General features: G+C 39.0%; 1 protein-coding gene across 6 annotated transcripts in view; it reads right to left on the bottom strand.

Annotated features, from left to right (window-relative positions):
* The window catches only part of SYNE2 (spectrin repeat containing nuclear envelope protein 2), a 330,191-nt gene that overhangs the window by 267,248 nt on the left and 44,997 nt on the right, over nucleotides 1-17,946 (bottom strand). For all 6 annotated transcript variants that reach the window (XM_049706356.1, XM_049706357.1, XM_049706358.1 and 3 more), the window contains exon 2: nucleotides 5,656-5,785. In XM_049706356.1, coding sequence (XP_049562313.1) covers nucleotides 5,656-5,734 — 79 coding nt within the window. In that variant the 5' untranslated portion in view covers nucleotides 5,735-5,785. The remainder of the gene's footprint in view (nucleotides 1-5,655; nucleotides 5,786-17,946) is intronic.

The following is a 17,946-nucleotide window of genomic DNA, read 5'->3' as shown; positions in this document are numbered from 1 at the left end:
CTACTGAGCCCGCACGCCACAACAACTGAAGCCCACATGCCTAGAGCCCGTGCTCCACAACAAGAGAAGCCACCACAATGAGAAGTCCACGCACTTCAACCAAGAGTAACCCCTGCTCCCCGCAACTAGAGAAAGCTGGTGCACAGCAACAGACACAACACAGCCGAAAATTTAAAAAAAATAAAATAAATAAATTTATTTTTTTAAAAAAGGAAGTTAATACTTTGGACATTATAGTTGCTACACCACTATTATCTCAAGCAGCTCAGCTTCTAACTTTGGAGCTTCTCCACCTTATTTTGCATAGTCAATAACTGCAGAGTCCTACTGAGTCTTCCACCTTAATGGTTTCTTATCGGTCCCATACTTTCCTACTCACTGCTATAACTCGAATCCACGCCAACATTACCCAATACGCAGATATTTGCAAAGCTTTCTAATCAGTTTCTCCAATTTCACTTTCTCACCCCTTTCAAGTCTTCCTATACCTCAAACCCAGACTAATCTCCTAAGGCACAACTCTGACCATGGACCCTGTCCTCTCATTCCCAAGACCCAATAGCTACCTGCTGCCTAAAAGCAAAATCCCCAAACTTCTTGGGCTTGAATCCAACTCCCTCAAGGATTTTCATCTCAGAAATCCTACTGAAGGGATTCCTCCTTTGGTCTCAAATTAAATGGAATGGCAAAGAAAGTCTCTTCCAACTTGAAAACTCTGTGGTATTATCCAGCTTTACCCTTTACTGCTTCCATAATCGTATCTGCCCGATACATCAAAGAAATGTTCTCTGAACATACCTTTCCCACCTGAAGAGCTTAGCAGAGATGTTATTTCAGACAAAATATGTACTTACTATTCTCGTAGGATAAAAGGGAAGGAAGCACCTATTATTTTGCCAGGTAAGAAATCCAATGGAAAGATGTAAAGAAATTCTATAATGGAAACCTCAGTAAAGCAAATAATTTTTAAAAGCAACCATTTATTTATCATTTTAATAGCTTTAACTTTCATATCTATAATTTATTTAAAATGTGGACCATCCATGGTAGTACAAAATGCACTAAACTAAAATAAATTCCAGTTTTTACATTAATCTGCTCAAATTGTTCAAATTCACAAATGTCATTTCTTTTTCCTCCCTAAAATCCAACCATTTCAATATTACTATCCTCACTAGACTAAGAGATCACAAATATCTCTCTACAAAAAGTGCCTTTAAAAATCCCTTCATATGGGCTTCCCTGGTGGCACAGTGGTTGAGAGTCCGCCTGCCGATGCAGGGGACATGGGTTCGTGCCCCGGTCCGGGAAGATCCCACATGCCGCGGAGCGGCTAGGCCCATGAGCCATGGCCACTGAGCCTGCGCGTCCGGAGCCAAATCCCTTCATAAAGACATTTTCTCAAAGATTACACAAATGATGAACAATAAATGATGTTTATTGTCCTGCTCTATGAATTTCAGCAAAGCACTGCCTGATTCCTTAGGTCTGATGCCTTGTTGGCCTTGCACACATAATATACCTGTTTTCATAGCATATCAACAATGATTCACCACATTTCAATGCAGACATTTTAATCTTTTCTTAAGCGTATTATTCTCAGTCAAGGTATGGCCATAATTGCCTCACCTTATATAAGTTTTTGGCTAAAATAAAGTAGGCATTATTAGTTAAATAGGCCTCTTTCTTCCTTTTAAAAAAAGGTTCTGAAATGAGGAGAAAAAACCTTTCTTACGAGCGGTCATCCTGAGCCTTTCATATGACATAAAATCTCTTTACTTATATTACTCCAAGGATCACTAAGCACATGTGAATTCTGTGAAATACAAGTCTGCTTACATGGTGTACAAAGCCAAATGATTTTAAGACTATTGCCAACAGCCTGCAGTTCTGTAGTTGCTAATGTTCATAATATTGTCTATCAATGTTTTTGTCTACATAGCTAATAGCCGTGCAATGAAACCAAAGTTACCTTCAGAAATACATACAAGTTCCTTCTTTCTTTCCTTCCTTCCTCCCTCCCTCCTTTCTTTCTTTCTTTCTTTCAGCAACTCAGGCCGAAAGAATCATTACAAATCTGCCGATAACAATACAGAACTTAACTTTGGGAAATCCATTCGTTTCATGGTTAAGCCTTCATTCTACAGTCATGGGAACTCCTCAGTTGAGAGTATTTGGCTAATGTGAGCAGCCCTTGCCCAGTGTAAAGCTGACTATAGTATAGTATTGGTTTTCCACCTCTCCCCCTATAGAGCAATGCATCCAGCAGCATATTCCTCTAAAGAGACCATGAAGGAAAAATCATTCACACCGGCAGCACATGTATATCACATTTCCATTGCCAAGCAGCCCATACTCATCTCCTACTGTAGAGCAGATTGTATAACCTAGTATAATTCAAAACATGCTATAAGAAAACACTCATTTATCAGTAATTTGCTAATTATTTTGAGCTACTTGTGAACCTGAGATTAATGTTACTTGAAAATGCCCATCCATATTCAGGATGTGAAAGATTGCTATAAAAATTAAAAATATAAAAGTTTGCTATGGATTAACTAGGGTAAGGCTAAGATTTATGTGCACTTTCCAGAGAAAGTTGTTCGGGAAATTCCCTCTTTCAAATTGTTCTTTGAACTATGTCGGAGTGGCTGTGGTGCAGTGGAAAGAAAACTATCCTCCAGGTCAAAACTGAGCTCTGCTGCTCACTAACTGTGTGACTCTGGGGGAGTAATTCCATCTTTGTGAGCCACAGCTTCCTTCTCTGTATCTTGAAGATAAAAATATCTACCTTACAGTGTGGTTGTAAGGATCAAATGAGGTAATGTACGTAAGGGTGCTGTGTAAGCTAGAGCATGCTACATAAAACTCTACAGTGGGGAAGAAAACATCTTTAAATATAACACCTATAATATTATTATAAGTGCTACAATAGGTACTATGGGAGAACAGAGGACACAGTGTGAATCTCAGCCAAAGAAAGAGTGGGGCTCATGGAGAGGGCCGAGTCTGGCTAAGTTTGGGATGAACAGAGATAGAGGAGGCCTAGATGAGCTGGACTCTTCCAGTGGAAAGAGGAGACAGGAGAGCTGCAGGGGGAACCACCTGAACAAAAGCACACAAGCAGGGGAGCATGGCCCCTCAAGGAGCCATGGGGCTGGAGCACAGGGTGCTTGTGGGAGATGAGGGCAGAGAGAAAGGTGAGCAGCAGACAGGAAGTGCCTGTGAGCCACACCAAGAAGTCTAGGCTTTATCCCATGTGTGATGGGAAGCCATTGAACAGAAATGTCAAAACTGAAAACCAGACATCTGGTTTACCATTTTTTCCTATCCACCATGCAATTTCTACTCTAGCTGTGTGCTCCTGGACAAGAAATCCTTTGGGACAAAGACTTTAACTGTAATATCTACAAAGAAATTACGATGCATTTACTGAGCTCCTACTCTATGTTCCTACTCTATGTCAGGCAAGCATGGTGCTAAGCCCTTTGCATGCATTATGGTTCATCTTCAAAGCACAGGTGCAATATAGGCATCATCACCCACATTCTAAATATGAGGAAACTGAGACAAAAAAGATAAAGTCTCTTATCCAAGTTCAAGAACTGGTAAGTGGCAGAGCCAGCATGAGAAATTAGATTTACCTGAAGTTTGCACTTTTTGACTGCTTTCAGCCAACTCCACCACCACCACTGCCTCTGGTAACCACAAATCTGATCTTTTTCTGTGAGTTTCTATGTTGGGTTGGTTGTTTGTTTTTGAGGTATTATTGACCTACAACACTATATTAGTTCCTGTTACATAACACAGTGTTTAAATATTTCTATACATTTCAAAAGGATCACCATAATAGGTCTAGTTACAGTCTGTTACAAGATAAATAAGTACTAGGGGTGTAATGTATGCATGATAAATATAATTAACACTGTTCTATTTTATATATGAAAGTTGTCAAGAGTAAATCCTAAGGGTTCTCATCATATGGAAAAAAATTTTTTTGTTTCTTTAGTTTTGTATCTATTTGAGATGATGGATGTTCACTGCACTTATTGTGATTACCAGTTCATGATGTATGTAAGTCAAGTCATTATGCTGTACACCTGAAACTTATACAGTGCTGTATGCCAATAATATCTCAATAAAACTGGAAGAAAAAAATCAAATAAATGCATACATAAATACTTATCAGGATCAATTGATTCAGGAAAAAAGGAAGGGAGGGAGGGAGAGAGATAAAGAAAGAAAGGAAGGGAAGGAAAGGAAAGGGAAGGAAAGGAAAGGAGGAAGGAAGGAAGAAAGAAAGAAAAAGAAAGGAAGGAAGGAAGGAAGGAAGGAAGAAATTAGATTTACCGACCATTTATTGATGCACTATCTTCCTGATACACTTTAGGGCACATGAATTACTACTCATATTCAACCAAAACTTGAGAGAAAAATAAGAACATTGGGTTTTTTCCGATAAATGAAAATTTGATTCAAACTACTTATGACGAGTATATAACACCATAAAAATGCACTTACTGAGAATTTTTTAAATTCTTACCTCAAGTACTATCCCTCAAAACACGTTTCTTGAGTCTATACAAATTACATGATATTTATTTTTAAAAGCCATTGACCCCAAGGTCAAGAAGCTAATCATTCAAAACCATGTTTAATTAAAAAGAGATATCAGAAAGAAAGTCTTTCGGGGACCTTTATCATACATGACACAAATAAGTATAAGGCACAGCATGGTGACCATAGTTAATAATGTTGTGCTGCATATTTGAAAGTTGCTAAGAGAGTAGATCTTAAAAGTCCTCATCACAAGAAGAAGAAATTCTGTAACTATGTATGGTGACAGATGTTAATTAGACTTATTGTGATGATCACTTCACAACCTACACAAATACTGAATTGTTATATTGTACACCTGAAACTAATATGATGTTATATGTCTATTATACTTCAATTCTTCTATTTAATTTAATAATAAATTAAAAATAAAAAAAATTAGTGACTCAAAAGCTATGGCTTCTAAATAACATTCTAAGAATGTTACATAATGCTGTCAATAATCTTTCAACTACTTTAAAATACACAGTGACATAAATATTTTCAAAGACTTGCCATACCCTTATTTATTCTACACTAGCTGACTCTACTCAGCTCCAAGATATGCAACAGAGGTGTAAAGTCTAGTGGCTAAGGAATTTTCAAAGTACATAATAAATATTGCCAAGAAACATTAAAAAAAATACGGACAGTACTTATTTGCATAAAGGCACACATAATTCATGGGACTGAAAGTTCACTCACTTTTAATACTACTACTATTCCTTTTTATTAGGGCAAAATAAGGATGTACATTCAAAAAGATGTAAAATAAGTGCAAACAATGCCAAGCAAACTATGGTTAACTATTTAATTTTCATTGCAAATAAAACACATGCACTCAGATTGAGAAACCGAGATACCAAGTTCCTTCCAGGTATCCCTTACTTTCCTAAGTAGCTGAGATAGCAGTAAAGATATTGAAGTATACTGAAAGATTCTACAATTGGAAAAATACAGATACATGTATATATTTTACCATAAGAGAGACAGGAAGCAATACAATTTGTGAATAGATGAGAGTTAGGTTCTCACAGTTACCACACCCAATCTTAATACCTTGCAATGAAAAATGGAGATCATCGATGCCCAAGGAAACCTGTTCGTCTTCGGTGGGAAGCACAGGACTAGATGCCATCCTTTGACTCAATGGAGATTATATCATGTCCATCTCAGTTAAAGAAGTGAACTAAAAATAGAAGGGATAAATGCTCATTAGTAACTCTGCAGCCCTGCATTTCCAGTAAACATGCATTGCCAGGAAACAACAGCAACCAGAAACTGCCCTCCAAAAGAATCACAGCTTTCTAGAAAGTGTTGCTTAGTTCACATGGAACAAAGTGACTACGCCTTCTTTTTTGAATCATAATCAAAATTTTGCCCTATGACCTATTCAGTCCCTTTAGAGTTTGCAGGCAGAACTCCACAAGAGCTAGCATTGCAGATTCTATACTAGCGGTGAAAAGGAAAGCTACGCAATTATATTTTATAATTTGTCCAGAAGATGTAAAGCTGACACGAACTGATATCTTAGGTTTTGTGTGTATTATATTATTAGCCTCAACATACAAGGATTTTCTTTAAAGCTTTTCATTTAACTTAGTTCCTTTTCTGCTCCATGATTGTTGCCATTTACTGGAAACAATAAGAACTGGGTCTGCATAGTTTGCAAAGTGAAACTAAAAAAACTATATCAAAAAGAATGTTTTCATGGGTTATCTAAGATATTGAATTATTTTCCTAAGCCCTTATTTTTCCACCTACACATTTCTTTCTCTACCCCCACTTTGACTTTTAAGGAATCCTTCCAGTAAGAGTAATTCTTACTGAGCAATTCTTTAAAAGTACTGCTTCGTGTATGTGTATGCCACTATTTGTATTCTGGGGGCTGAGAATAAATCATTGACTTCTCCCATACAGATGATGACTTCCTTAGCAAAATAAACTTAACCAAGTACATAAAAACATAAAATGTATCAGGAGACGGATAGAAGAATGGATAAGTGTACAGACACGTGATCAACAAAGTATAGCAAAACAATAATGGCAGAATCTGTGTGTTGAATATGTGTGTTCACTGTTAAATCCTTTAACTTCGTTGTATATTAGAAATTCTTCATAATAAAATGTTGGGGGGGGGGACAGACTAAAAAGTAAATAAACCTGAGGCCAAGAGCTAGATACAATCAGTCATATCCAATAGACCACTTAAAAAAATGCAAAGAACAAAAATCGTTAAACATCTAATGCTGGAGCCGGACTTCAAAAATCTTTCAATCCTGTCTTCCCACTCTGTTTATCATCCAAAACTCCTTTATCATCTCTCCCATGGATCACTGTTGTTAAAGATTTTACCTACCAAATAAACTATGTTTATTAATTAATATGTTTATCAATTAATAATTAGTTTTATCCTCTGAAGTAAGATGAATCAGAGCCTGCCTGAGGTAACATTGTTCCTATACAGAGTTGATACAATTCTAATCAAAATAAAAAGCTTCTTGATCGTTCAATGAGCCTGGGCAGCCTGCTGATTGATAAAAGTACAAATGTCCTCCGTTGTTGGTGTACTAAAGACCTCCACTACCCATTCCCATGCTGAGAGCTCCTGAACCCAAAGTGAAGGCAAAGCACTTCTTCATGATGACAGGGAGAAAAACTGAATTCCAGAATTAATTTCCTAATGGCACCCACTATTCCATGCCAGGGCTATTAAATAAAAGGATAATAATGATAGTAGCAAACACTTATATAGCACTTACTATATATAGGTATTGTTCTAAGCATCGTAATTATACGATACGTAAGGTATCGTAATTATCCCATATTTGAAAAGACAAAACTGAGATGCACAAATGTCATATACCGTTGTCTAAGGACACATAGCTAATAAATGATGGAACTAAGATTTGAACCCAGGTGGTTTCGGTTTCAAGAGTCCATGCTCTTAGCCAATACAGGTTGGTACCTCATAGAGCCAGCTAGAGCTAGCTAAAACTTAGCCAGATTTTATTAATTCCTTCTTTTACTCATTTACTCAGCAAGCATTTATATATGCTATATGCTGCTCTCAAGGAATTCAATCTTCTGAGAATGACAGATAAACACATATTGAGTGAAATCTTCTAAGAAACATATGTAGAAGGTGTTATGGAAGCACAGGAGAAGGCATGTCCTATCGCTTGAATCTGAAGATAGATGTGATTAGAGGAGTGTACTTAATATAAAACAGCATCTCCCTCCAAATAGTCCTGTAAGCATTATTTGGGTAATACCTTGAATTTAATAAGAATGTCTCTGAGGGCCACTCATTGCCATTCAATATTAAATAAATATAAGTTATCAAATGTAGGGGAAAGAACTTAAAATAAAAACAGAATAATATGCAACAATTTGATAACCAGAGAATCAAGAAATGTTCCTGGACTAGACTGGCATGTGGAATCCACTATATTCTATATTAAAGTTGTAGGAAAAAAAGTAGTATTTGTAAAAAAAAGAAAAAAAAAATCTAGACCTTAAAATAACTTATGTGTCTCAGAGGTTTCTGTTTTTAACAGTGAAAATTTATTAACAAAGACGTCAGTAAAATATATTTTTTTATTTACTGAAGAATTTCCTAGAGCTTCTAAAAAATGTAAATCAAAAGTAAAACCAGGGAATTCCCTGGTGGTCTAGCAGTTAAGACTCTGGGCTTTCACTGCCAAGGGCGCAGGTTTGATCCGTGGTCTGGGAACTAAGATCCTGCAAGCTGTGTGGTGCAGCCAAAAAACTAAAACAAAAAGTAAAACCAAGCTATGAAGACTGAATCAATTGCAAGTGTTGGATTATTGATCCCAATACTGTCTTAGTACAATTATTTATCAAAACACGCTACAGAGGTCATGAGGATCTGACTGAAGACAACGTATGATGACATTTCCAACATAATTGTTTTTGGTGAGAAACAGTTGACATCTCCAGAGAGGAATTTACTTGCTAAATAGGGCCCATGAAAAACTGGAACACAGTAGAGAAGACAAGCTTTGAGAGACTTCTCAGGATCTTAACTGAGAAGCTAGAAAGAATATGAGCAAGGAAGGCAGAAAGAGGAATGAAGCTTGGCCAGGGGCTCAGTGAGTCAGTCACAAGGGTCTATCAACCAAAATCCTGAGGGCCATCCTATCATTTGCCTTCCGACTCCCCTGTGGGGAGCATGAGGGCTGCCTGCCCAGGTGGAATTACAGCACAGACAAGCCCTTCTTCCCAGGCGGTCCTCATCACCTTACTTTTCCTTTTCAAATAAAAGTTACATACAATTATGTAACATCAGGACTCAGAATGAAAATAATAGATCATCTTCAGACACGTACGAAAGATTAGGTAAAGAATTAATGTAGTGGCATTAAAGATTCGAAGAGCAAGTAGAATCATGTGGAACTGTGTTTTTAAAATCCATGTAAATTAATACACGTGCTTTTATAAATGGCATAAGCTATTTTGATACAACTGTGGTTTGCTAATGCAATACATCTTAATATGCGTCTGGTTTCTCTAAAACCTCAAAACACTAGAGTAGAGTATTTCCCTTTTAAAAGAAATCTTGGCATATACTTTGGATTATTATGATTAGAATTTTTACAACTCAAAAGTGAAATTTGAATAGAGATCATTTCTAATGAGTGGAATTATTAGTGATTTTTATTTTTTTGCTTATATTCATTTTTAAAGTTTCAAATGATGAATTTGAATATGAATAGCAGCCTATTTCTGCTGCAATAAGAAAAACATTTTTGCTTTTATTTTGGTGAAATGACAACAAATGGGGAATAAGGTATTTAGTTCAGGGTCAGCTCTCCAATCCATATGCTACGGAAACTGTATATCTATAGCTGTATAATGAGAAAAATACTCTCTTGACACAAATAAAATATTAGAAAACTTCTCTGGGTTTGTCAGAAATTTCTAGAAAGGACTCCTAAAGCCTTTTCGGTAGCTCAAGAGGTCTTTCTCATTAGTAGATAGTTTGTTAATGAGCCCTGCTGTTCTAACAGCACTGAAAAAAGCACTGTCAATGGGGAGAAAGGGACTTCTATGTCACCTTCAAAATTTGATCGGAAGGTGTATGTACCATAGCAGGACATGCTAAACACATTTAGGTAGTTCTTTAACAGACTGGTTTAAATGTTACCATTTTCCCTGGCGTAAATTCCCTGTTCTTTCTTCTCTCCTTCAGCTGTACCAGGTTATTTACGGTTGAGCTAGGAATTCTAAAGGCTCTCCCTTTTGCCTGTTAAGTTATAGAGCTTGTCATCGCACTGACAAGTTGTTAACTCTGATCTGCCTCCAAGCTCACAGAAGAAAGCTGGTGACACACTTGCCATAATAAGCTTCTCCATCTGTTTCCCATTAACTTTTCCTAACTCTGTTATTACTTATGTTTCATCATCACTTGACCAGAAGCAATTGGTGTAAATTCCCAGATCCATTGATTTTTAAGATCCACCCTTCTATCTCCTTTTAGGCAATTTATTTTTCTAATAATCACCACAAAATGCCAGAACAATCAATCCTAACTATTCACCACACTTTTGGAACACAAACACGTAGCAATTCTCTGGATATGATATTGCTGCACTTGCTACCTCACAACAAAGCAGTGTCACTCCCCAGCCAATCCCAACTGTACTGCTAAACCACCCACTTTAACCATGATAACAGCATTTTAAGTACATGTAACCACTTCCCTAAAAGAGCTTTCTGTTGGCCTTGACCAAGTCCCAAACGCTCTGAACTGCAGGGTCCACAGCTACAGAAAGGGATACATATCTTATAAGGATTTCAGTGAAGCACATGAAACTGAAAACTACAGTAGCAACTAACATTTATTGCTGTGCTTACTATAGTAGATGTACTACAGTATATAAATTGTATTTACTATAATCGGTGAAATGAATTCATCAGGATTATCCCATTTCTTAATCAGCAGTAAAAATTAAAAGCTAATCACAATATTAAAACGTAGAGTATAAAGACTTAAGGATAAAAACTTCCAAAGCCACAAAACTGGATGTGTTAATAAATCAGCACAAATCTAGAAAACATGCACTCAAGAAGTAATTACTTTTAATTTTCATCAGCTCATTTTAGCCTAGAAATTCTGCCCTTGCACCCACACTCCAATTTTTAAAGCTCATAATACCCCCAGCAAAAGTTCCCTGCCTTCATTACTACCATGTCACCAGTCTCCAAAAAAACCTAGAGAGATCTTTAAGTTACAAGTACTGGCAATGGTTTGGGGGCTTTTCCCCATATATATCTCTTCATTCCTTTTGCCATCACTTCTGCCCGTGATCCCATTACTTTGTTCCTAAATTGATACCAAAGATTCCTGGCTTTCTCATTAACTCTAGCTTCTCCACCCCTATCTTTAAAGAATCCCAGAGAGGTCTGGGATTGGTGGCAAGAGATACTACAGAAGTTGAGGATGAGACAGAGGTCTGAGTGTGCTGAAGATCAGGACCAATAGCAAGACTTTAGACAAGTATACACCTCAGCAGGGGGACCCCTAGCCCTCACCAACCCCACCTTCTCCACAAGCACTGGAGCCAGACGCATGCCCCGATCCCTTGCTCCATCCACAAGTGGGATTTCAGAGGATGCTTTTCTGGAGAAAGTAAAGCCCCTAGAAAAGACCTCTAGAGATTGATATTTGGGATTCCTCAATAGAAAAGTCAGTTCCATGCCAAATCACCCAGCTGTGAAATTCCACTGATTGGCTTTTTCGTTCCTCACTCTTGAATATGATTGTACAGCCAAAGATTACGAGACATTTAAGGAGAGCCTCCAAGAATGAAAGGAAGAGATCAAAACAAACACAAAAGAGGAACCCTGAGGAACCAGCAAACATAGGAAAGGAAAGAAAAATGAAACTGATCATTGAATTTTTTTAGAAACAACACCATAAGGTGAACTCTATTTTAAACCTTATAAAAGGCTTCACCATATCAGTTACAAACAGAATCAACATTTCTTCCATTTTACACCTTCACATGACAATGCACTATATAACAAGAGATATATTTTAAAGTTTTGTTCTGCATGCTGCTAACACATTTCACTAGCTTTTTCTTTAACCATTGGATTTTTAACAATAGCAAAGCAAAAAGTCATATTCTATTGGACAGAATTAATTTTGCAAAGCCCTTGTAAAATCAGGCTTAGTCTTGTTTATAAACATTCACACCCACCATATGCTGAAATGGAAAGCAGAATGAAAGACAACTACCTTGGCAGGAATGAATGCTTCAAGATTTTAATCGTAGCCCTCAGAACAAGCAAGCACGACCATTTGTTCTATTTCCTCCAAAAGACAAAAGTCAATTCCATCCTCAGTGATACAATGGTAATACTACACAGAAACTCAGTATGAATTCACAATTCCACAGGAATCTGAAAATTACCAAGGCAATTTTCCTTTCGAGGATTACAAATTCTACAGAGTTAGTAATAGTGAAATGGGCAGCCATAGCAGAGTTTTGAGCAGAGAAGAGATATAATTTGACTTATGTTTCAAAATTATCATTTGGACTGATGTGTGGGAACAACACATGGGACTAGGAATGAAGCAGGGAGACTAGTTAAAAGGTTATCACAGAATGGATGGACAGAGGGATAGACAGATGGGTAATAAATGAGAAAGCAAGCATGGTAAAATGTTAAGGGTGGAATCTAGGTGTTGAGAATACAGCTATTTGTGTAAAATTCTTTCAACTTTGTTGTATATTTTATAATTTTCATAATAAAATGCTGGGACTAAAAGGTTATTACAGTAATCCAGGTGATGATGGCTGGGACCAGGGATGCAGAAGTAGAAGGAGTAAGTGGTCTGCTATCAGATTCTGAATATATGTTGGAGATGGTACCAACGAGGCTTCCTGACTGATTAGATGTCATATGTCATAAGAGAAAGAGAAGAATAAAAAATAACTCGTAAATTTTTGACGTAAACAACAGGAAGGATGGAGAAGTCATGAATTGAGCCAGACAAGGCTGCAGGTGGAGCAGGTTTGAGGGCAAAGCAGGAGTCCAGGTTTGACATTTCAGATGTACATCAGACATCAGTTCTGAAGCCAGGTAACTTGTGCATCCTCCACTTTTTTTCAAAGTAAATGCTTCATGTCCCGTGGGAAACAAAGCCAACAGGATCAAGTCAGATCCAGGAGGAGGGAGTTTGGCAAGGCAATAAGATAGGAACAGGGCACTATGAAAAAATATTGAAGTGCTGTATTTTAAAAGACCAATAAAAGAGTTAGAAAATAAAATAAGGACATCTCCCATAAACAAAAGGGAGAAAAACAGAAAAGAAATATAAAACTTAAAGGCCAATCCAGTGGATCTAACAACCAATCGAGAAAACAGAGGGAGAAAATTATCAAAGAATTAATACAGTGGCTGGAGAAGATGGCGGAAGAGTAGGACATGGAGATCACCTTCCTCCCCAGAGATACATCAGAAATACATCTACACGTGGAACAACTCCTACAGAACACCCACTGAACGCTGACAGAAGACCTCAGACCTCCCAAAAGGCAAGAAACTCCCCACCTACCTGGGTAGGGCAAAAAAAAAAACAGAGACAAAAGAATAGGGACGGGACGTGCACCAGTGGGAGGGAGATGTGAAGGAGGAGAGGTTTCCACACAGTAGAAGCCCCTTCGCAGGCGGAGACAGCGGGTGGCAGAGGGGGGAAGCTTCGGGGTCACAGAGGAGAGCGCAGCAACGGCTGCGGAGGGCAAAACGGAGAGATTCCCACACAGAGGATCGGTGCGGACCAGCACTCACCAGCCCGAGAGGCTTGTCTGCTCACCTGCTGGGGCGGGCGGGGGCTGAGAGCTGAGGCTCGGGCTTCGGTCGGAGCACAGGGAGAGGACTGGGGTTGGCAGCGTAAACACAGCCTGCAGGGGGTCAGTGCGCCACGGCTAGCCGGGAGGGAGTCCAGGGAAAAGTCTGGAGATGCCGAAGAGGCAAGAGACTTTTCTTGACTCTTTGTTTCCTGCTGCGCGAGGAGAGGAGATTAAGAGCGCTGCTTAAACGAGCTCCAGAGACGGGCGCGAGCCGCGGCTAACATGGACCCCAGAGACGGGAATGAGAAGCTAAGGCTGCTGCTGCCGCCACCAAAAAGCCTGTGTGCGAGCACAGGTCACTATCCACACCTCCCCTCCCGGGAGCCTGTGCAGCCAGCCACTGCCACGGTTCCGGGATCCAGGGACAACTTCCCCGGGGAAAACACACGGCGCGCCTCAGGCTGGTGCAACGTCATGCTAGCCTCTGCCGCCGCAGGCTCGCCCCGCGTCCCTACCCCTCACTCTCCCCGGCCTGAGTGAGCCAGAGCCCCCGCATCAGCTGCTCCTTTAACCCCGTCCTGTCTGAGAGAAGAACAGACGCCCTCAGGCGACCTACACGCAGAGGCGGGGCCAAATCTAAAGCTGAACCCCGGAAGCTGTGCGAACAAAGAAGATAAAGGGAAATCTCTCCCAGCAGCCTCAGAAGCAGCGGATTAAAGCTCCACAATCAACTTGATGTACCCTGCATCTGTGGAACACCTGAATAGACAACGAATCATCCCAAATTGAGGAGGTGGACGTTGGGAACAAGATATATTATTTTTTCCCCTTTTCCTCTTTTTGTGAGTGTGTATGTGTATGCTTCTGTGTGAGATTCTGGCTGTATACCTTTGCCTTCACCATTTGTCCTAGGGATCTGACCGTCCGGTTTTTTGCTTTTTTTTACTTAAAATACTTTTTTTTCTAATATTTTTTTTATTTTAATAACTTATTTTATCTTACTTTATTTTATTTTATCCTCTTTCTTTCTATTTTTCTCCCTTTTATTCTGAGCTGTGCGGAGGACAGGCTCTTGGTGCTCCAGCCAGGCGTCAGGACTGTGCCACTGAGGTGGGAGAGCCAACTTCAGGACACTGGTCCACAAGATACCTCCCAGCTCCACGTAATACCAAACAGTGAAAATCTCCCAGAGATCTCCATCTCAACACCAAGACCCAGATTCACTCAACGACCAGCAAGCTACAGTGCTGCACACCTTATGCCAAACAACTAGCAAGACAGGAACACAACCCCACCCATTAGCAGAGAGGCTGCCTAAAATCATAATAAGGCCACAGACACCCCAAAACACACCACCAGACGTGGACCTGCCCACCAGAAAGATAAGATCCAGCCTCATCCACCAGAACACAGGCACTAGTCCCCTCCACCAGGAAACCTACACAACCCACTGAACCAACCTTAGCAACTGGGGACAGACACCAAAAACAACGGGAACTATGAACCTGCAGCCTGAGAAAAGGAGACCCCAAACACAGTAAGATAAGCAAAATGAAAAGACAGAAAAAAACACAGGAGATGAAGGAGCAAGGTAAACACCCACCAGACCTCACAAATGAAGAGGAAATAGGCAGTCTATCTGAAAAAGAATTCAGAATAATAATAGTAAATATGATCCAAAATCTTGAAAATAGAATGGAGAAAATGCAAGAACCATTTAACAAGGACCTAGAAGAACTAAAGAGGAAACAAGCAACGATGAACAACACAATAAATGAAATTAAAAATACTCTAGAAGGGAACAATAGCAGAATAACTGAGGCAGAAGAACGGATAAGTGACCTGGAAGATAAAATAGTGGGAATAACTTCTGCAGAGCAGTAAAAAGAAAAAAGAATGAAAAGAATCGAGGACAGTCTCAGAGACCTCTGGGACAACATTAAACGCACCAACATTCGAATCATAGGGGTCCCAGAAGAAGAAGAGAAAAAGAAAGGGACTGAGAAAATACTTGAAGAGATTATAGTTGAAAACTTCCCTAATATGGGAAAGGAAATAGTTAATCAAGTCCAGAAGCACAGAGAGTCCCATACAGGATAAATCCAAGGAGAAACACGCCAAGACACATATTAATCAAACTGTCAAAAATTAAATACAAAGAAAACATATTAAAAGCAGCAAGGGAAAAACCACAAATAACATACAAGGGAATCCCCATAAGGTTAACAGCTGATCTTTCAGCAGAAACTCTGCAGGCCAGAAGGGAGTGGCAGGACATATTTAAAGTGATGAAGGAGAAAAACCTACAACCAAGACTACTCTACCCAGCAAGGATCTCATTCAGACTTCATGGAGAAATTAAAACTTTTACAGACAAGCAAAAGCTGAGAGAGTTCAGCACCACCAAACCAGCTTTACAACAAATGCTAAAGGAACTTCTCTAGGCAAAAAACGCAAGAGAAGGAAAAGACCCACAATAACAAACCCAAAACAATTAAGAAAATGGGAATAGGAACATACATATCGATAATTACCTTAAATGTAAATGAATTAAATGCTCCCACCAAAAGACACAGACTGGCTGAATGGATACAAAATCAAGACCTGTATATATGCTGTCTACAAGAGACCCACTTCAGACCTAGGGAAACATACAGACTGAAAGTAAGGGGATGGAAAAAGATATATCATGCAAATGGAAATCAGAAGAAAGCTGGAGTAGCAATTCTCATATGAGACAAAATAGACTTTAAAATAAAGACTGTTACAAGAGACAAAGAAGGACACTACATAATGATCAAGGGATCGATCCAAGAAGAAGATACAACAACTGTAAATATTTATGCACCCAGCATAGGAGCACCTGAATACATAAGGCAAATACTAACAGCCATAAAAGGGGAAATCGACAGTAACACAATCACAGTAGGGGATTTTAACACCCCACTTTCACCAATGGACAGATCATCCAAAATGAAAATAAATAAGGAAACACAAGCTTTAAATGATACATTAAACAAGATGGACTTAATTGATATTTATAGGACATTCCATCCAAAAACAACAGAATACACATTTTTCTCAACTGCTCATGGAACATTCTCCAGGATAGATCATATCTTGGGTCACAAATCTAGCTTTGGTAAATTTAAGAAAACTGAAATCATATCAAGTATCTTTTCCGACCACAACGCTATGAGACTAGATATCAATTACAGGAAAAGATCTGTAAAAAATACAAACACAGGGAGGCTAAACAATACACTACTTAATAACGAAGTGATCACTGAAGAAATCAAAGAGGAAATCAAAGAATACCTAGAAACAAATGACAATGGAGACACGACGACCCAAAACCTATGGGATGCAGCAAAAGCTGTTCTAAGAGGGAAGTTTATAGGAATAAAATCCTACCTTAAGAAACAGGAAACATCTCAAACAACCTAACCTTGCACCTAAAGCAATGAGAGAAAGAAGAACAAAAATACCCCAAAGTTAGCAGAAGGAAAGAACTCATAAAGATCAGATGAGAAATAAATGAAAAAGAAATGAAGAAAACGATAGCAAAGATCAATAAAACTAAAAGGTGGTTCTTTGAGAAGATAAACAAAATTGATAAACCATTAGCCAGACTCATCAAGAAAAAAAGGGAGAAGACTCAAATCACTAGAATTAGAAATGAAAAAGGAGAAGTAGCAACTGACACTGCAGAAATACAAAGGATCATGAGAGATTACTACAAGCAACTCTATGCCAATAAAATGGACAACCTGGAAGAAATGGACAAATTCTTAGAAATGCACAACCTGCCGAGACTGAATCAGGAAGAACTAGAAAATATGAACAGACCAATCACAAGCACTGAAATTGAAACTGTGATTAAAAATCTTCCAACAGGGCTTCCGTGGTGGCGCAGTGGTTGAGAGTCTGTCTGCCTGCCGAGGCAGGGGACACAGGTTCATGCCCCGTTCCAGGAAGATCCCACATGCCACGGAGTGGTTGGGCCCGTGAGCCATGGCCGCTGAGCCTGCACGTCCAGAGCCTGTGCTCCACGACGAGAGAGGCCACAACAGTGAGAGGCTCGCGTACCGCAAAAAAAAAAAAAATCTTCCAACAAACAAAAGCCCGGGACCAGATGGCTTCACAGGCGAATTCTATCAAACATTTAGAGAAGAGCTAACACACCTATCCTTCTCAAAACTCTTCAAAACTGTAACAGAGGGAGGAACACTCCCAAACTCATTCTACGAGGCCACCATCACCCTGATACCAAAACCAGACAAAGATGTCACAAAGAAAGAAAACTACAGGCCAATGTCAATGATGAACATAGATGCAAAAATCCTCAACAAAATACTAACAAACAGAATCCAACAGCACATTAAAAGGATCATACACCATGATCAAGTGGGGTTTATTCCAAGAATGCAAGGATTCTTCAATATACGCAAATCAATCAACATGATACGCCATATTAACAAACTGAAGGAGAAATACCATATGATCATCTCAATAGACGCAGAAA

Source organism: Orcinus orca, chromosome 2 (assembly GCF_937001465.1).
Source record: "Orcinus orca chromosome 2, mOrcOrc1.1, whole genome shotgun sequence".
NCBI lineage: Eukaryota > Metazoa > Chordata > Mammalia > Artiodactyla > Delphinidae > Orcinus > Orcinus orca.
This window is presented reverse-complemented; position numbering and strand designations above follow the sequence as displayed.